The 17,729-nt window shown below is 45.2% G+C and overlaps 1 protein-coding gene across 4 annotated transcripts in view; it reads left to right on the forward strand.

Moving 5' to 3' along the window:
- Positions 1-17,729, forward strand: part of greb1 (growth regulating estrogen receptor binding 1) — a 396,947-nt gene that overhangs the window by 245,585 nt on the left and 133,633 nt on the right. For all 4 annotated transcript variants that reach the window (XM_070885003.1, XM_070885002.1, XM_070885004.1 and 1 more), the window contains 3 exons: positions 6,195-6,317; positions 7,221-7,418; positions 16,213-16,393. In XM_070885003.1, coding sequence (XP_070741104.1) covers positions 6,195-6,317; positions 7,221-7,418; positions 16,213-16,393 — 502 coding nt within the window. The remainder of the gene's footprint in view (positions 1-6,194; positions 6,318-7,220; positions 7,419-16,212; positions 16,394-17,729) is intronic.

Below are 17,729 nucleotides of genomic sequence, written 5' to 3' on the forward strand. Positions count from 1 at the left end.
GCAACTCGCCAAGACTTCTTCGACAGCACCTCCCAAATCCGCAACCTCTGCCACCTAGAAGGACAAGGGCAGCATGGGAACATCATCACCTCTAAGATCCCCTCCTAAATCACACACCATCCAGACTTGGAGGTACATTGCTGTTCCTCATCGTCGCTGGGTCAAAATCCCGGAACTCGCTCCCTAACAGCACACTGAGATTTATTTCACCGTACGGACTGCAGCAGTTCAAGAAGGCGGCTCACCACCACCTTCTCAAGGGCAATTAGAAATGGGTAATAAATGCTGGCTTTGCCAGTGACGCCCACATCCCATGAACGAATAAGAAAAAAGCTTTACCCCTTGCATTTAACATTTACTATTACTGGCATGGGCGTGCTTGATGTTGACAGAATCATAGAGCGCAGATGAAGGCCATTCGGTCCATCATGCCTCTGCTCGCTCTTTGAAAGAGCTATTCAATTAGTCCTATTCCCCTGCTCTTTCATCATACCCCTGCAATTTTTTCCCCTTCAATTATTCATCCATTTCCCTTTTGAAAGTTATTAATGAATCTGCTGCCACCACCCTTTCAGGCAGTACATTCCAGATTGCTGTATGAAAAATTGTTTCCTCATGTCGCCTCTGGTTCTTTTGACAATTACATTAAATCTGTGTCCCCTGGTTACTGACTCTTCTGTCACTGGAAACAGTTTATCCTTATTTATTATATCAAAACCATTCATGATTTTGAATGCCTCTATCAAATCTCTCCTTAACCTTCTCTGTTCTAAGGAAAACAGCCCCAGTTTCTCCAGTCTCTCCATGTAATTGAAGTCTTTTACACTGGTACCATTCTAGTAAATCTCCTCTGCACACTTTGAGACCTTGACACCCTTCCTAAAGTGCGGTGCCCAGAATTGGCCGCAATACTCCAGTTGGGGTTTAACCAATGTTTTATAAAGGTTTAACATAAATTCCTTGCTTTTGTACTCTATGCCTCTAATTTTTATAGACAAGGAACTCAACAGCCTTCTCAACTTGTCCTACCACCTTCAAAGATTTGTCGACATACGCCCCAGGTCTCCTCCATCCCCTTTAAAAATGAACCATTTAGTTTATAATTGCCTCCTTATTCTTTCTACCAAAATGAATCATTTTGCACTTCTCTGCATTAAATTTCATCTGCCATTTCACCAGTCCCTGTCTCTTCTTCTTAGGCGGTCCCTCGAAACGAGGATGACTTGCTTCCACACCAAAAAGGGATGAGTTCACAGGTGTTTCAATGAAGGGCCTAATATTCCAGGTCCCGAACTACATCCTGAAGGGTGGAAGATGCCTGTGCGTGGATTTTTATAGGTCTGACCATGTCCTCCTGAAGTCTGTTACAATCCTCCTCACCGTTTACTACATTTCTGAGTTTTGTCATCTGCAAACTTTGAAATTATGCCCTGTATATCCAAATCCAGATCATTAATATTTATCAAAAAGAGCAGTGTTCCCAACATTGACCCCTGGGGGACATCACAGCACACTTCCTTCCAGTCTGAAAAACAATCGTTCATCATAACTCTGTTTTCTATTTTGTATCCAAGCAGCCACTGCCCCTTTAATCCTATGGGCTTCAATTTTGTTAACATGTATATTATGTGGTCTTTATCAAACACCTTTTTGAAAGTCTATATACACATCAACTTCGTTACCCTCATAAGCCCATTCCATTATTTCATCAAAGAACTTGAGTTAGTCACACATGATTTGCTTTCAACAAATCTGTGCTGACTTTCATTTATTAACTCATTTTTCCAAGTGGCAATTAATTTTGTCTTTGATTATTGACTCTTAAAGTTTCTTCACCTCTGGCGTTAGGCTGCCTGGCCTGTAGTTGCTGGATTTATCCCTCTCCCCTTTTTTGAACACAGGTGTAACATTTGGAGTCCTCTGGCACCACTCCTATATCTAAAGAGGATTGAAAGATTGTGGCTAGAGTCTCCGCAATTTCCACCCTTACTTCCCTCAGCATTCTCGGATGCATCCCATCTGGACCTGGTAACTATTCTACTTTGAGTGCGGCCAACCTTTTAGGTACTTGCTCTATTCAGCTGGGCTCTCTGCTGAATTATGAACCTAAAAATTGTCATAAGCCTCCTTTTCCTGTTTCATTTTAATCTATAAATCTTGTCATCCAGGGAGCTATCGCTTTGGATGCCCCTCCTTTCCACATTGTGAAAATATATCTAGCTTGACCTGAATATTTCCTCTTTGAAGACCTCCATTGCTCATTTACTGTTTTATTTGCCAGTCCACCTGGCCCAATCCCTTTTTGAACTCTGAAATTAGACCTTCTCCAGTGGAAAATGTTCACATTTAATTTTTCCTTGTCCTTTTCCATAATACTCTAAGCCTGATGTTGTGATCACTGTTTCCCAAATGCTCTGCCACTGAAACATGCTCCAGTTGCCCCACTTAATGCCCCAGAACTAGATACAGCATTACTTCATTCCTTGTTGGGCTGGAAACATACTGATCAAGAAAGTTCTCTTGTGTATATTTCAGGAATTTCTCCCCCTCTTTGCCCTTTATCACTGCTATTTTCCCAATCTATATGCGGATAATTGAAATCTCACATTATCACTACTCTTAAATTCTCTGAGTATAAAATGTAGAAAAGTGAAAAAATGTCTGTTTCCTAACATTAACACATTTTTCTAAAAACAAAGAATGTTATAGTTTGTCTCATCCTCAGGAGCATGAGGCTTTGACTTAAAACAGTTCATTCAAATACATACAGCTCCTTTTCTACTGGAGGTAATTAGCACGTGAGAAATCAAATCAAACTTCAATGGAACAGCATCGAAAGAGGTCGGTAGCTTCGGTGGGTTTGTTTATTCTGTGTTAGAGATTTTAATTTGATGCAGCTGTAACGGGAACCGTATGGAAACCAGGAAGTTGATTTTATCCTAGGTGGTCATTGGGCGGACGGCAGGTGGTGCGATCATTTTGTCTGTCCGTTGTCCTCATCCCAATGGTCCTGAACCATTTTGAGGGCCAAGCCTCATTTATATTTGATTGGTGGGCTGAGAGCGCTGAACGAACCCTCACAGGCAGCTCACTGATTCGGATGGACAGGAAATCTGGTGGCTCCTCAGTCGAATTAGACATTTTATCTGCAAGCGGTTTGGGGTCAGCGGGGGGAGGGAAGTGTGAGAATGGTACGCAGATAGGCTGCCAGCTGGTGCTAAAATTTTCCAGTCACCTTCCTGGCCCAGCAAAGGTTTTTTTGAAACATCAGGTTTTGGGTTAGCCTGCAGCATTCTCATTAAGGACTGCTGGTTATGATGGTCAGCACCTGTTACCAATGGATGGAATATGCACGATGCACGCTCTGCCCATTGCTACCTCCAAATATGTCATTGGACTTTGATTACCATATTGGATTTAGGATCCTGTCTCCCATGCGAAGGTCTCTGATGAAAGTAGCGGCAGGCGGGAATAATGTAGTAAATTTATTCCTACAGTTATTGGGACGCTACTACCCACTCCCATTAACATTGACCCCTGAAGCTGCGCCTTAACTGAAGTACTACCAAGAGTGGAGTTTCTCTGTCGCCAATAAATTGTACGATGAAATACTTAGCACTCCAGAAGTTATCTCAACCCTGGTGACCTGTAGTCAGTTCAGCTTAACAAATATACTTAGGGTGTGAGATTTACTAAAAACAAATTCTGGATGATCGTTATTGCATTCCTTGTGAAGAACAAAAATGGCAGATTGATCTGACCAGAAATTAAATATTCAAAAACAGATTCATGATGTTTGGGCACTTCAAAGCCTCCTTAATATGTACAGTCAATATCAAGAGAAATGAGCAAGCACCATAAGAACATAAGAAATAGGAGCAGGAGTAGGTCATTTGGCCCCTCGAGCCTGCTCTGCCATTCAATAAGATCATGGCTGATCTGATCATGAACTCAGCTCCACTTCCCTGCCCGCTCCCCTTAACCCTTTACTCCCTTATCGCTCAAAAATCTGTCTATCTCCGCCTTAAATATATTCAATGACCCAGCCTCCACAGCTGTCTGGGGCAAAGAATTCCATAGATTTACAACCCTCTGAGAGAAGAAATTCTTCCTCGTCTCAGTTTTAAATGGGCAGCCCCTTATTCTAAGACTATGGGCCCAAGTTTCCACACGAAAAAAAACGGGCGCCCCTCCGAGCTGGGCGCCCGTTTTTCGCGCCTAAAACGGCGCCTAAAAAAAAACTCGCGATTCTCGAGCGCTTTGCAGCTCCTTGTCTGCCTGGCGCGGCGCCCAGGGGAGCGGAGCCTACACTCGCGCCGATTTTGTAAGTGGGAGGGGGCGGGTACTATTTAAATTAGTTTTTTTCCTGCTGACAACGCTGCGCGTGCGCGTTGGAGCGTTCGCGCATGCTCAGTGTGAAAAAAACATTGTAGTTCTTTGTAGCTGTTTAGTTTTTGAAAATTTTTTTGTAAAAGTACATTGCCATCAGCACATCAGCACTGAGGCTTCTTGTAGCAGTGAGAAGGGTGCAGGAAGCCTCAGAAAGTTGAACCAGCCGTTTCCCGACGACCTCCCCGTTTGCCGTCGGGAAATGGCTCCTCAATTTTTGAGGCTTCCTGCAGCCTTCTCTCTTTTCCCCCCCCCCCCCCTGCGTTCGGTCGGCTCCCCCCCCCACATTCGGTCGGCTCCCTCCCGCCCGCGTTCGGTAACGGCTGCCTCGTTTTGTGACGCTTGCTGCAGCATTCTTCCTGGCTGAAGCACTTTCACACAGGTAGGAAGATGGTTTATTTAATCTTTTCTTTGCTTATAAATGTTTATTCAGGTTGGATTTATTTGTATAATAATTGTATAAGTATAAATAAGGATTTATTGTAGAATTTAATGAGTTCCCTCCTCCCCCCCCCCACCTCGTTCTGGACGCCTGATTTGTAACCTGCGCCTGATTTTTTAATGTGTAGAACAGGTTTTTTCAGTTCTACAAAAATCTTCACTTGCTCCATTCTACTTTAGTTTGGAGTACATTTTCACTGTGGTAACTTTCAAATCGGGCGTCAGTGGCCGGAAACGCCCCCTTTTGAAGAAAAAATTCTGTTCCAAAGTGGAACTGTTCTACCTGACTAGAACTGCAGAAAAAAAAATGTGGAGAATTGCGATTTCTAAGATAGTCCGTTCTCCACCAGTTGCTCCTAAAAATCAGGCGCAAATCATGTGGAAACTTGGGCCCTTTGTCTCCTAGTTTTAGTTTCCCCTATGAGTGGAAATATCCTCTCTATCCACCTTGTCGAGCCCCCTCATTTATATGTTTCGATAAGATCACACTTCATTCTTCTGAACTCCAACCTACTCAACCTATCCTCATAAATCAACCCCTTCATCTCTGGAATTAACCGAGTGAATCTTCTCTGAACAGCCTCCAATGCAAGTACATCCCTTCTTAAATACGGAGACTAAAACTGTACGCAGTACTCCAGATGTGGTCTCACCAATACCCTGTACAGTTGTAGCAGGACTTCTCTGCTGTTATTCTCTATCCCCTTTGCAATAAAGGCCAACATTCCATTTGCCTTCCTGATTACATGCTGTACCTGCATACTAACGTTGTGTTTCATGCACAAGGACCCCCAGGTCCCTCTGTACTGCAGCACTTTGCAATTTTTCTCCATTTAACTTATAATTTGCCTTTCTATTATTTCTGCCAAAGTGGATAACCTCACATTTTCCCACATTAAACTCTATCTGCCAATTTTTTACCTACTTACTTAGCCTGTCTATATCCCTTTGCAGTTTTATTATATTTGTTTTTTCTCTGTTCTATGTTTACTTGTAAACATTTTATGAGATCACATCCATGTTGTGGTTGCTAGCCATGAATGTAAATTCAAGCAACTCTCTCCAAAATATATTTACTTTAGAAGCAAGAGGAATGAAAATATACAGTTTGGATTACAGTTTAATCTGAATACGTAATCTTAAACTCTGAGGCAATACTCTTCAATCCATAGAACATTCTTGCGTTTGGTTTGCTTAACATATATTCCTCTCTTATTTGGAAAGGATGAATGAATGCTTAAAATGAGTTTGTGGAATTACTGGTAGGTGGCTAAAGCTACTCTCATTAGCTGAAGAAACCAGGTTCAAATGCCAGGATAATGAATATGTATAACTTCTTTGCTTTCTGTTCTTATTTTGACTAGAAGGAGATATCGACACTCTCTTAGAAAAGTGCAGTCTGGCAAGGAATGGTCAAGGCTCTTGTTTCACTGCTTCAGCAAAGAAATTTGGTGACACCACAGCTCAGAGACTCACTGTTTGTTCGGGTAAGCACCAAGACTAATTCCCTTACAGTTTGCATGTGATTAAAACACTTGGGATCATTAAGTACTATACAGCAAAATTCAAAACACATCTTAAGTCAAAATTTGATAATTTGTTCAATAGTAGAATACTGTTCGGTTGGTGGAAATAGTTCTTGTGAACACATTATCTACATATCTTCTGGATGAGAAGGATGGAGACAGACTATTAGTGTACAAAATTGATTAACTCCATTAAAGGAAGTCCTTTTCTTCATTATTTACTTTTTCAATGTAAGGGATGGAGTATATTAGATTCTAAATTCCTAACTTCAACCAGTTTGTTTCCTTCGCCACCCAGTGGCATTTGTAGCTATTTCTCCATGGCTTTCCAGCAAAAGTATGAAATGCAGTAAATAAAAATATGATTTGCGAAAAAGGGAATCAAAAGGAGTGAGAGAGACTTAGAGACAGACTGATGCAAAAGGTGACAACAAAAGAATGTCACGGAGCTATAGAGAGAATGAGGGAGACAGAAAGAGTGGAAGACAAACAAAGTCAGAGAGGTGACACATGGGATTAGAGAATGTCAGACAGGTGGAGTGATGGAGGAGGAATGAGAGGCAAGGATGTTGGTCTGTGAACAAAGACAAACAAAATCATTTGGTGTACTCTAAATATCTGAATATTCGTTCAGTGATCATAATAAATAGATTATAACGTAATGAATAAAATTGCTTTTTTTCTCTGTGGTGGTACACTATGTTTTTTGTTGGGATGACTGGAGGAATAAAATCTAATCCATACAATTCCAGCACCTGTTGTCAATTTAGTCAGTCCAATTAAGTAGCCTAATAAATTCAATAAGCTTAAATTTTAAAAATAGTGATGAATTTTGTTCTTTTAACTTCCATTTGTGTTCCACAGTTTCAAACAAAGAAACATGTCAGATTCATCCTGTCCAGCTTGCTGTGGCTCGAAAGTTACTGTCTCATGTCTGCGCTATTGCTGATTCCAGCACGCAAAATCTGGATTTGGGCTCCTTTGAGAAAGTAGATTTCCTTATTTTGGTGCCTCCATCAGAAGTGGCCTACCAGCAAACTGTGCTGCGTGTCAGGCAGTCAGGTAAAGATTGCAATTTCAAGCCACTATTTCTTTTATATTTCAGCTCTGTAAATAGTTCAGTTTGCAAATGTAATGGAGCTGCCAAGAGAAGTTTTGCGCAGAAAAATCTTACTTAGTTGTTGAGGCTGATGCTTGGTAAACTTGAAAATCACAGACAATGGGCCCAAATTTCCCCAGCCGCTTAGAGCGGCGTAGTTGGACATGGTGCGCCGACTTCGTGGTGGAGAAAACTCGCCGAAAGCTTACCGGGATTATTTGGCCGCTCCTGGATCCCTCTGGTCCTGTGGCGTCGCGCTGCGGGGGGCGGAGCTTGGGTCGTGCTTGCTCAGCGCAGCTGGCAGTGGGACGGGGCTTGGGCCCAGCATGTCTTCGAGTCCCAGCAGGGGGACGCATGTCCGTTTGTGCGTGCGCACATGCACAATGCGCATTGAAGCGTGTGCGCACTGCCAAGGTTCCTGGCCCAATAAGTCATTTAAAGGGAGAGCATCCTCAGTGCATCAACAGCATTGGCAGTGGGCCATATTGGAAGGTAAGGTGTTAATATTGATTTTTGGGTGGCTGAGGGAGTGGAAAGGAGTGCTGCATAGGTACATGCAAGGTGAGAACTACTTCAATATTACCTGAGTGTGAATCCGATACACCAATGACGCAAGAGCATGCAACAAGAACGAAGAAATTCTTGCATGAGTAAGTGGAGAAACTAGTCACTGTCATTGAGGACAGATGGCAGGAGCTGGATGTCAGTAAGAGTAGTCCCACAAAAGTTCCACCCAAAGAAATGAGGAGATGCTAGAACCTAGTTGCAGAAGAATTCTCCGCAGGGGTGAATACCGCAAGAACTGGAAGCCAGTGTAAAAAGAAATGGCAGGACATTGGCCAAGTAGTGAATGTAAGTATTATCTTGAGTTTTAAATGGAATTTCAATTGTGATCATCTGTATATGTCCCAGCCATCAGAAGCTCACCATATGGCAAAAATTATATTTTCATCTTTGCAGAAGAAATTGGGCGACAACAAAAGGGAGAACTAGAACAGGAGGAGGGCCGCCAAATCTGCACCAACTATCACCACTGGAACAGAGGGTCGCTGCCTTGCTGAGTCGCACCTGCAGAAAAAGAATCAGCTCTGCACAAGTTGGGCCCACACACAAGTGTGAGGGTCAATCATGAAAATGCATCGTTGCCCTTCAAATCAACCTGCTGACTGGCATGCTACGCGTGAGACTACTCATTCCACCCATCCTGCCCCCTCCTTTCCTGCTAACCATTTGACTGATCTATTGTATTTTGCAGAACAAGAAGATAATCCTGAGCATCCTGAAGATCAACAAGAAGATCCAGATGCATCTGCTCCAGTCCAAGGCGGGTGGGGGGAGGAGGGGTCCATGGATCTGTGTTTACGGGAGAATGCTGATCGTGATATGGATCAGTCCATGGTACAGGGCATCACTTTGCCAGACAACTCCATGAGCTCTGCCACGACATTCCTTGGTTTCACAACTTCTTAGGTTGCGGGTCCCAGTGGTGGTGGTGGAATGCAGGTTGGAACACCCAGGGCCCCACCGTCCCAGCCTGCGCCTCGCACTGGAGGGGTGCCACTATGCAGACCCACGGCGAGGGGAAGGAGAAGCCGACCAGTCTCTCCTGAGATGCAGCCTTCATCAGATGTACATCAGGTTATGTCATTGGGTGAGGAGACCAATGCCCTGACAAGATCACTTGTGGGGTGCATGATGAGATTGCGACACGGTCAGGAGAAATATCAGCACTGAGACAGGAACTGAGGGCGAGCATGTCCGAGGGAGTGCAAACGATGGCAGAGGCCATGTGGGAGCTAGCTGCTGCAATAAGGGCACACAGGTCTGACAATCAAATGCCACTCCCACTGCAATCCCCACACCAGCCTCATTTGAGACCCAAGCTGGGCCCTCAACCCCCCCCACCACCATCACCGCCCCTATGAGGAAGTGCACATTCCCCGATATGTGGGTGAGAGATGGGTGCAGCCTTTGTTTGCTGTTCCTGTTGTTCTTGTGGAAGTGCATTGTAAAGTTTCCAATGAAAGATTTTTTGCATTAAAACTGAATCATGTTCCATTATCACCACACGACATTTAGGGCCAACCATTTTTTAAAAAAACATCCCTCACCCTTACAGTCATGCGTGCCTGCCGCCCCTAGTCCTGGCCGAAGGGCTAGCCGGTGTGTTCTGCAGTCGGCAAGGCAGGACTGCTCTATTTTCAGTCGCTGATTTATCTTTCATTTATTTTTGATGTTGTGTTGACGTGCTGATGCTGTGAAGTGTTTAATGCTTTAGAATCCTCTAACTCACCTCCCCCCGCCGCCCCCCCCATCTCTGGCTACCAACGCTGATTTCTTAAATGTAGGTAAGGTTTTTCTGTGACTACAAAAGTGGCTACATACACTGGTCTCAGTTAGTTTGGAGTAACTTTTAGCTGGCCAAATTTACTTCTATGGCCAAAACAGGCATAAATGGCTGGTCACGCCACTTTTTGGAGAAAAAAATAAACTAAAAATAACCTAACTAACTGACTTACACTGGAGCAAGTTAAATAGGGAAATTTGCAATTTTTAAGTTACTCCAAAAAAAGCTACTTGCTCCAAAAAAAAGCGGGGCAACTCCTGGGGAAATTCCCTTAACTTTATTTACCAGGACGAATCAAACAAATGCATATGTTTATGTGTGTACCTCTATTTATCTTCTAATGAGTTTAAAGCACTGTTGGAGTCTGTGTTTAAAGTGGAGTTTTTAAGACGAGGCACTCTCCCTGCATAAACTGCGATCTTTTAAAATTAATCTTTAAAAAGTAAAGTCCCTCGGCATTTAAAAAAAATTGTTGGACCTGTACGTTAAAAATTGACTTTCAAAATAGATTATGATTGATGCACATCAGTGACTTATGTGGACACAATGGCTATGTGCAGACTCTTTGTAGAGCTCTAGATCCTGCAGCTTTCCTAAAGGTATGCAATCAAAGGCTTGTTCAGATATCAAGGAAAAACATTTCTGATTTATTCTAAAAAGTTACTTGTCTTTCGAAAATGCAGTCAAAAGTATCCACTGCTTTTCGACAAAGAGCTTTAAAGAACTCCTACAATCTGTTCATAGGCCCTACTTGAAGCTGTTATTGTAAAGTGAGTTCGTGGGTACAACATATGCCACAAAACATGCTGAGATCTGTTTCCTACGGTAGATTTTATGAATGCTTCTTGCACGTAGTGTAGTTTTGTAAGCACACAGTGAGAATTTGGGTGTGGAGGTCAACTAGCCTCCCAGGGGTTTCCATCCATTACAATGATTGGATGAAAAGGTCTGTGGACCCAACTGACCTCCGCACCAAAATTCCAGGTACGCTTTCTCCGCAGGTAAAGCTCCTGGTCGTGAGTGTCATGTATTCAACCAGCATTGTAACCCATGTATAATCTGACCTAAGTTGTACACTGTGAGAACAATGACCACTAGGTGGTGAACTTGTGGGAGACACTCCTAACCTGGACCTTCGGGTAGAAGAGGGGAAGCTCCGCCCACCTTTATCACTTCAGTGCTAAGGAATAAAGGACAGGTCACAGACTGACCTTCTCTCAAGCATGGGCCTCGTGTGCATTTATACTGTATAGTAAGGACGTATCAATGGCGACGAGAAACTGGGATTTAAACCACGCGAGCATGGCCACTAGCAGAACAGACGAGAGGTACTGTGTTAAGGAATGGTTGGGACAGAGATTCAACATTGTTAAAGCAGCACACAGTTCTCCAGGCAGACAAGGGCAATCGGGCATGCCCCAACATGTAGTTGAACCCAGAGGGGGAGTTCGACAGAGACAATGGCAAGCTGAATGGCGATTCACACCATTGCAAGGGACAATGCGGCCAGTAATGGGGCCATCAACACCCGTTAATGGCGCACTCAAGGACAATAACAGGGGCAGTCAGGGACGATCGACTGGCAAGGGACCTTTTGTTTCCAACAGCAGCTCATGTTGGAGGCGTGGAGGCACACACTCAGCCGGAGTTTGCAGAGATGAGCAAAATACCTGCAGAAATTGCAGAAATGAACGCTGGGGGAAATCGCTGGAAGCTGAAGTTCAGCGAGTTCATGTGGAGCACGTATACAGTTCATACACCAGGACGCCACCGATAATGATAAAGTGCTCCTCAATGGCATCCCAGTATCAATGGAGCTAGACACGGGGGCCAGCCAGTCCCTGATGGGTATCAAACAGTTCGAAAAGTTGTGGGCGTCCAAGGCCTGGAGGCCAAAATTATTGCCGATTGACGCACAGCTACGGACATACACAAAGGAGATCATTCCGGTGCTAGGCAGCGCCACGGTAGTCGTGACCCACAAAGATTCGGAGAACAGGTTGCCACTCTGGGTTGTCCCGGGGGACGGTCCTGCACTACTAGGGAGGAGTTGGCTTGCTGTCATGAACTGGAAATGGGGCGATGTCAATGCAATTTCCTCTATGGAGCGAGTATCATGCTCACAGACCCTGGACAAATTTGACTCATTATTTCAACCCGGCATTGGCACTTTCATGGGGGCCAAGGTAGTGATTCACATAAACCCGGACACCAGGCCAGTACACCACAAGGCCAGGGCGGTACCTTACGTGATGCGGGAAAAGATAGAAAGCGAATTGGACCGCCTGCTGAGGGAAGGCATCATCTCGTCAGTCGAATTCAGTGACTGGGCGAGCCCGATTGTGCCGGTGCTCAAGGCGGATGGGTCGGTCAGGATATGTGCCGATTACAAGGCCACCATCAATCAGGTGTCACTCCAAGAACAGTACCCACTACCGAGAGCGGAGGACCTCTTTGTGACGCTATCCGGTAACAAACTTTTTTCAAAATTGGACCTGACCTCAGCTTACTTGACCCAGGAGCTGGCGAGTGAGTCGAAGAAGCTGACTACCATCACGACACACAAGGGGTTGTTTGAGTACAACAGATGTCCGTTCGAGATTCGCTCGGCCGCCGCGATCTTCCAACGAAATATGGAAAGCCTCCAAGTCGATTCCAGGGGCGGTGGTTTTTCAGGACGACATCCTCATCACGAGTTACGATACGGAAGAACACCTCCACAACCTGGAGGAGGTGCTACGCAGACTGGACTGGGTAGGGCTGCGACTGAAAAAGGCGAAGTGCGTCTTCCTAGCTCCAGAGGTAGAATTCCTGGGGATGAGGTAGCAGCAGACGGAATCAGCCCTACTGCGTCCAAGACGGAAGCGATCCAGAGAGCACCCAGACCCCGTAACACGACGGAGCTGCATTCGTTCCTGGGGCTCCTGAACTATTTTGGTAACTTTCTTCCCAAATTGAGTACGCTGCTCGAGCCGCTACACGTGTTCCTACGCAAAGGTCGCGAATGGGTCTGGGGGACAGCTCGGAAAGGGCTTTTAATAGAGTACGCAATTTGTTATGTTCCAACAATCTGTTAACGCTATATGACCCATGTAAGAAATTTGTGTTAACGTGCGATGCGTTGTCCTATGGTGTCGGGTGTGTGTTGCAGCATGTCAATGCCAAGGGTCAGTTACAGCTGGTAGCTTATGCCTCCAGAAGTCTGTCCCAGGCAGAAAGGGGCTACGGGATGGTAGAAAAGGAGGCGCTTGCATGTGTGTATGCGGTAAAGAAAATGCACCAGTACCTGTTTGGCAGGAAATTTGAGCTGGAGATAGATCACAAACCCCTAATGTCCCTTTTGGCCAGCAACAAGGCCATAAATACAAACGCATCAGCCCGCATACAGAGGTGGGCACTCACGTTAGCCGCCTATGACTATACAATTCGGCACAGACCGGGCACTGAAAACTGCACCGATGCACCCAGCAGGCTTCCACTAGCCACCACTGAGGGGGCTACCGAGAATGCTGCTGAGATGGTCATGGCTGTTGAAGCTTTCGGAAATGAAGGCTCACCCATGACAGCCCGTCAGATTAAAGTCTGGACAAATAGAGACCCGCTATTGTCCCTCGTCAAGAAATGTGTCCTGAATGGAGATTGGGCAGCCACGTACAGGGCATGCCCTGAGGAATTTAAACCATTTCACAGGCGCAGGGATGAACTCTCGATTCAGGCCGATTGCCTACTGTGGGGAAACCGCATAGTCATGCCCCAGATGGGCAGAGAGGTGTTCATCAGAGAACTCCACAATGAGCACCCGGGCATTGTCATGATGAAGGCAATTGCCAGGTCACACGTTTGGTGGCCAGGGATAGACGCAGATCTGGAACTTTGTGTTCGCAGGTGCAACACGTGTGCCCAGCTGGACAACCTTTCATGGGAAAAATGTTTTTGGTTGTAGTAGACGCCGACTCCAAATGGATCGAGTGTGAAATTTTTAATTCAAACACATCCTCTGCCATGGTAGAAAGTCTACGGGCAATGTTCGCCGCCCACAGTCTACCGGACATCTTGGTCAGTGACTGGCCCGTGCTTTACAAGCATTGAATTCCAGGACTTCATGGCAGGCAATGGAATTAACCATGTCAGAACGGCACCGTTCAAGCCGGCCTCAAACAGCCAGGCAGAACGAGCAGTGCAGATAATCAAACGGGATGCTCAGAATCGAAGGGGGTTCCCTACAAAGGCGCTTATCACGCCTCTTGTCGGCCTATAGATCCCCGACCACACTTGCTCATAGGGGTTCCACCCGCAGAGCTGCTAATGAAAAGGATGCTCAAAACCCGGTTATCCCTCATACATCCCACCATGAAAGAAATTGTCGAGAGCAGGCACCAGTCACAATATGACTACCATGACAGGAATGCGAGGGCGCGATGTATTGATGTAAATGACCCTGTTTCTGTCCTCCACTACGCTGCAGGGCCCAAATGGCTCGCAGGCACTGTGATTGCCAAAGAGGGAAATAGGATTCTTGTAGTTAAACTTACCAATGGACAAATCTGCCGCAAACATGTGGATCAAACAAAAAGGAGGTTCAGCAACCCCATAGAAGAAGCAGAGGAAGAACACGACAGAGAGTTCACTCCACCACAGGTGACCGAACACCGGAATCAAAGGGAGGAGAGCCCAGTCACTGTGGGCAGTCCGGATAGGCCTGAGGCACTGCAAACAGCAGACACTCAGGCCAACGCCCAATAACCGGAGCCCCAACTCAGGCGCTCTACAAGAGAGCGTAAACCACCAGAGAGACTCAACCTGTGATCCCAATAAGACTTTGGGAGGGAGGTGATGTCATGTATTCAACCAGCATTGTAACCCATGTATAATCTGACCTAAGTTGTGCACTGTGAGAACAATGACCACTAGGTGGGAGACACTCCTAACCTGGGCCTTCAGGTACAAAAGGGGAAGCTCCGCCCACCTTCATCACTTGAGTGCTAAGGAATAAAGGACAGGGAACAGACTGACCTCTCAAGCATGGGCCTCGTGTGCATTTATACTGTATAGTAATGACCTATCAGTGAGCACAAATGTCTGTCTACAGTGCAGCCAAAGAACGCTGATTCTAAACATTGAAAGCAGACAAATGAGTTAATATATAATAAATATTTTACATTTTAAGATAAATTAATAAAATGTTATGAATGCTAAAAAAAAGTATATTTTTTTCAAAAGCTATTTAATTCTTACTCTGACTAAATGTTTATACATCTACATTAGAAAATGACTACATTATATGATTAAATAGCTATAGTATAGTTCCTTTCATCTGCCATCACCAGTGCATCTCCATGTGCAGAAAATATGTCAGTGGCACATTACAAAGATTCTCAGGGGGAAGAGATTGGCCTCTTTTGCGCTTCCCGTTATCGCGATAATGTGGCACTAACAACTTTCTGACCAGGCGCGGCGAAAGAAACGACTCCCGCTAAATTCCCCTGGAGGTTTGCAGCGGCAGTAACCCCGAGCTCCTGCATCCGGAGATCGTGACATCATCATCCTGTGTAGCGCCCTGGACCCGAACTTCGGTTTCACCCCTGCAGCTTCGCTGGGCGACAAACCAACTGCTGGTCGGAGTCGTTGTTCGGGAGGCTGGGCACTTCGGGCGCGCTGTTTAAAGGGGATGATGGTGGTGGGGGTGCAAGGGGGGGTGAAAGAATGTGTCGTGATGCCTAACATTCATTTTTCATGAATTTCTTGGGCCGCTATCGATCAGCCCTACACTCTGCTAGAGTGCTGAGGGCTGATCGTGGCGGTTCGCGGCTGCCGTCAGCGACGAGGTACCTCTTTTAACTGCAGAGCCTGCAACAATGGCCCTTTACTTTAAGGGAGGGAAGGAGCCTCCATTCCCAGCAACGTTGCCCTCAACATTGGGTAACGCTGCACTGCTAGTGCCCCTCCTGCCGGCTTTAATGCTCCAAGGGAAGTGGTAGGGCTTGATTTAGCGCTTCACTTCCTTCCTGGAGTGGTAACAGCCAATGTAGTGGAAGTTGAGAATAATTAGCGCCTGGTGCTAATATTTCAGGGTTTCAAAAGTTAGCGCCCCAAACGGGGCGATATCGAATTTCTCCCCCTCAATGTCTAAAGAAGTGCACTAGAGAGGGATTGTGGTGATTACTGGAAGATTTCTCGAACCTCCATGAAAATCAGAGTTTGATTGTGATCATCTGGATCTTTCCTCCAATCAGGAAATTGCATTTTTTTCTTTAACGAAGAGCCATGCTAGATGCTCAATGGCATATTAATAAGAGACTATATTCTTTGGCAATTATCCTTAGCTAGGATATATTTATGCATCTAAAGCATCCTTTCCAACAAAAATACTGTGTTGGGATTTAGCAAAGTGTAATCTCTGTGTTTTGCAGGGATCTTGGTGGAACTTGGATTGGAAACGGAGTCTGTTGCAAATCAGTGTGCAGAGCAGTATGTAATGAAGCTTACTACAGAAACTCAGAACAAGTTTGAAGCTTTTCAGCAAAGAACATTAAAGAACCCCTACACACTGTTCATACTGATCCATGACCATGCACACTGGGATTTAACCAGGTGAATCACTGAGATTTATTCTTTAAAGGTTTATGGACAAAATGTTGGATAAATCCTATGTTTCATCTGTAGGACTAAATATGTCTCTGCACCGTATCCAGAATTTGAAATGTAGTCCTATAATTTAAAATTTTGGTTAGAAAATGTACATATCACTGTTCAAAATGGAGCTCCTATTTGTCTGTTCACTTGCGCAATATATTTTCTAGTATACTAGTGGCATTGGTCATGCGTAGTTTGACAGGTATGGCTTCCACGGTTTATTGCGGGGTGAATGCACACTGCCCCCCACCCCTAGCCCTCACACCCAGCGCTGCTCACTGACCACCTGCCCCTTCCACTTGAGTTGGGGCCCTGAAAATTAACAGTGCTGCTTGAGTTTTGCACAATCTTTGTTATGAGACCCTGCACTGGTAATTGTCCAGCCTGTTTTCTGCTTCTCTTGATTTAGCATTTTATACACAGGATATTGAATGAATTGTCGTATTGGTACTTTTTTATGCTTGGGTATGTACCTATTCAGCACTTAAAGAATGAAAAAAATGACATATTCCTGATATTTCAGCAACAAACTCCGTCCTTTCGCCGCATCAAATTTGGAGGTTTAGTGCCAACCATTGAGGCTGGTTTTGCTGAAAAAATGGTGGTCAACTCGCTTCCGCCCGTTGCGGCAGGTTCCGTGGCAGCCGCCATTTTGGGGGGGTTAGTAATACTGCCGTTGCCTGCGCTCGCTGCACACATTTAGATGAGGCAGTTAGTGATATCAATGAATCTGCAACGCTGATTTGACGCACAATCTGCCATTTTTGACATCGCTCCATTTAAGACCCTCTCCTAATCACGGCCAGCTGAACGTGCGTTCAGCGGCAGGAAGGAGCCTGCAGTAACACTAAGTAAAGGGCTCAGCAACAACTTGCAGCTGACTTGCTTTTTGATTTCTAATGTCTGTGTAGGTTTGTGCAACTATTGGAAACTTTTTAAAGTTGCTGAGGTGACGGGGAGTGTTGCTGCAAGTGGACAAGGCCTTGCCATTTAAAGGATTCTACTCACTTGCACACAGTCATGGGGGCTCTACTTGCAGTCCCCCTCGCACTCGGGTATGATAGGAGATAAGAACAAAAGAAATAGGAACAGGAGTAGCCCATATGGCCCCTCGAGCCTGCTCCACCATTCAATGAGGTCATGGCTGATCTGATCCCTGCCCGCTCCCCATAACCCCTTATTCCCTTTATCGTTTAAGAAACTGTCTATTTCTGTCTTAAATTTATTCAATGTCCCAGCTTCCACAGCTCTCTGAGGCAGCGAATTCCACAGATTTACAACCCTCTGAGAGAAG

This window comes from Pristiophorus japonicus, chromosome 7, assembly GCF_044704955.1.
Source record: "Pristiophorus japonicus isolate sPriJap1 chromosome 7, sPriJap1.hap1, whole genome shotgun sequence".
In the NCBI taxonomy this organism is placed as follows: Eukaryota; Metazoa; Chordata; class Chondrichthyes; family Pristiophoridae; genus Pristiophorus; species Pristiophorus japonicus.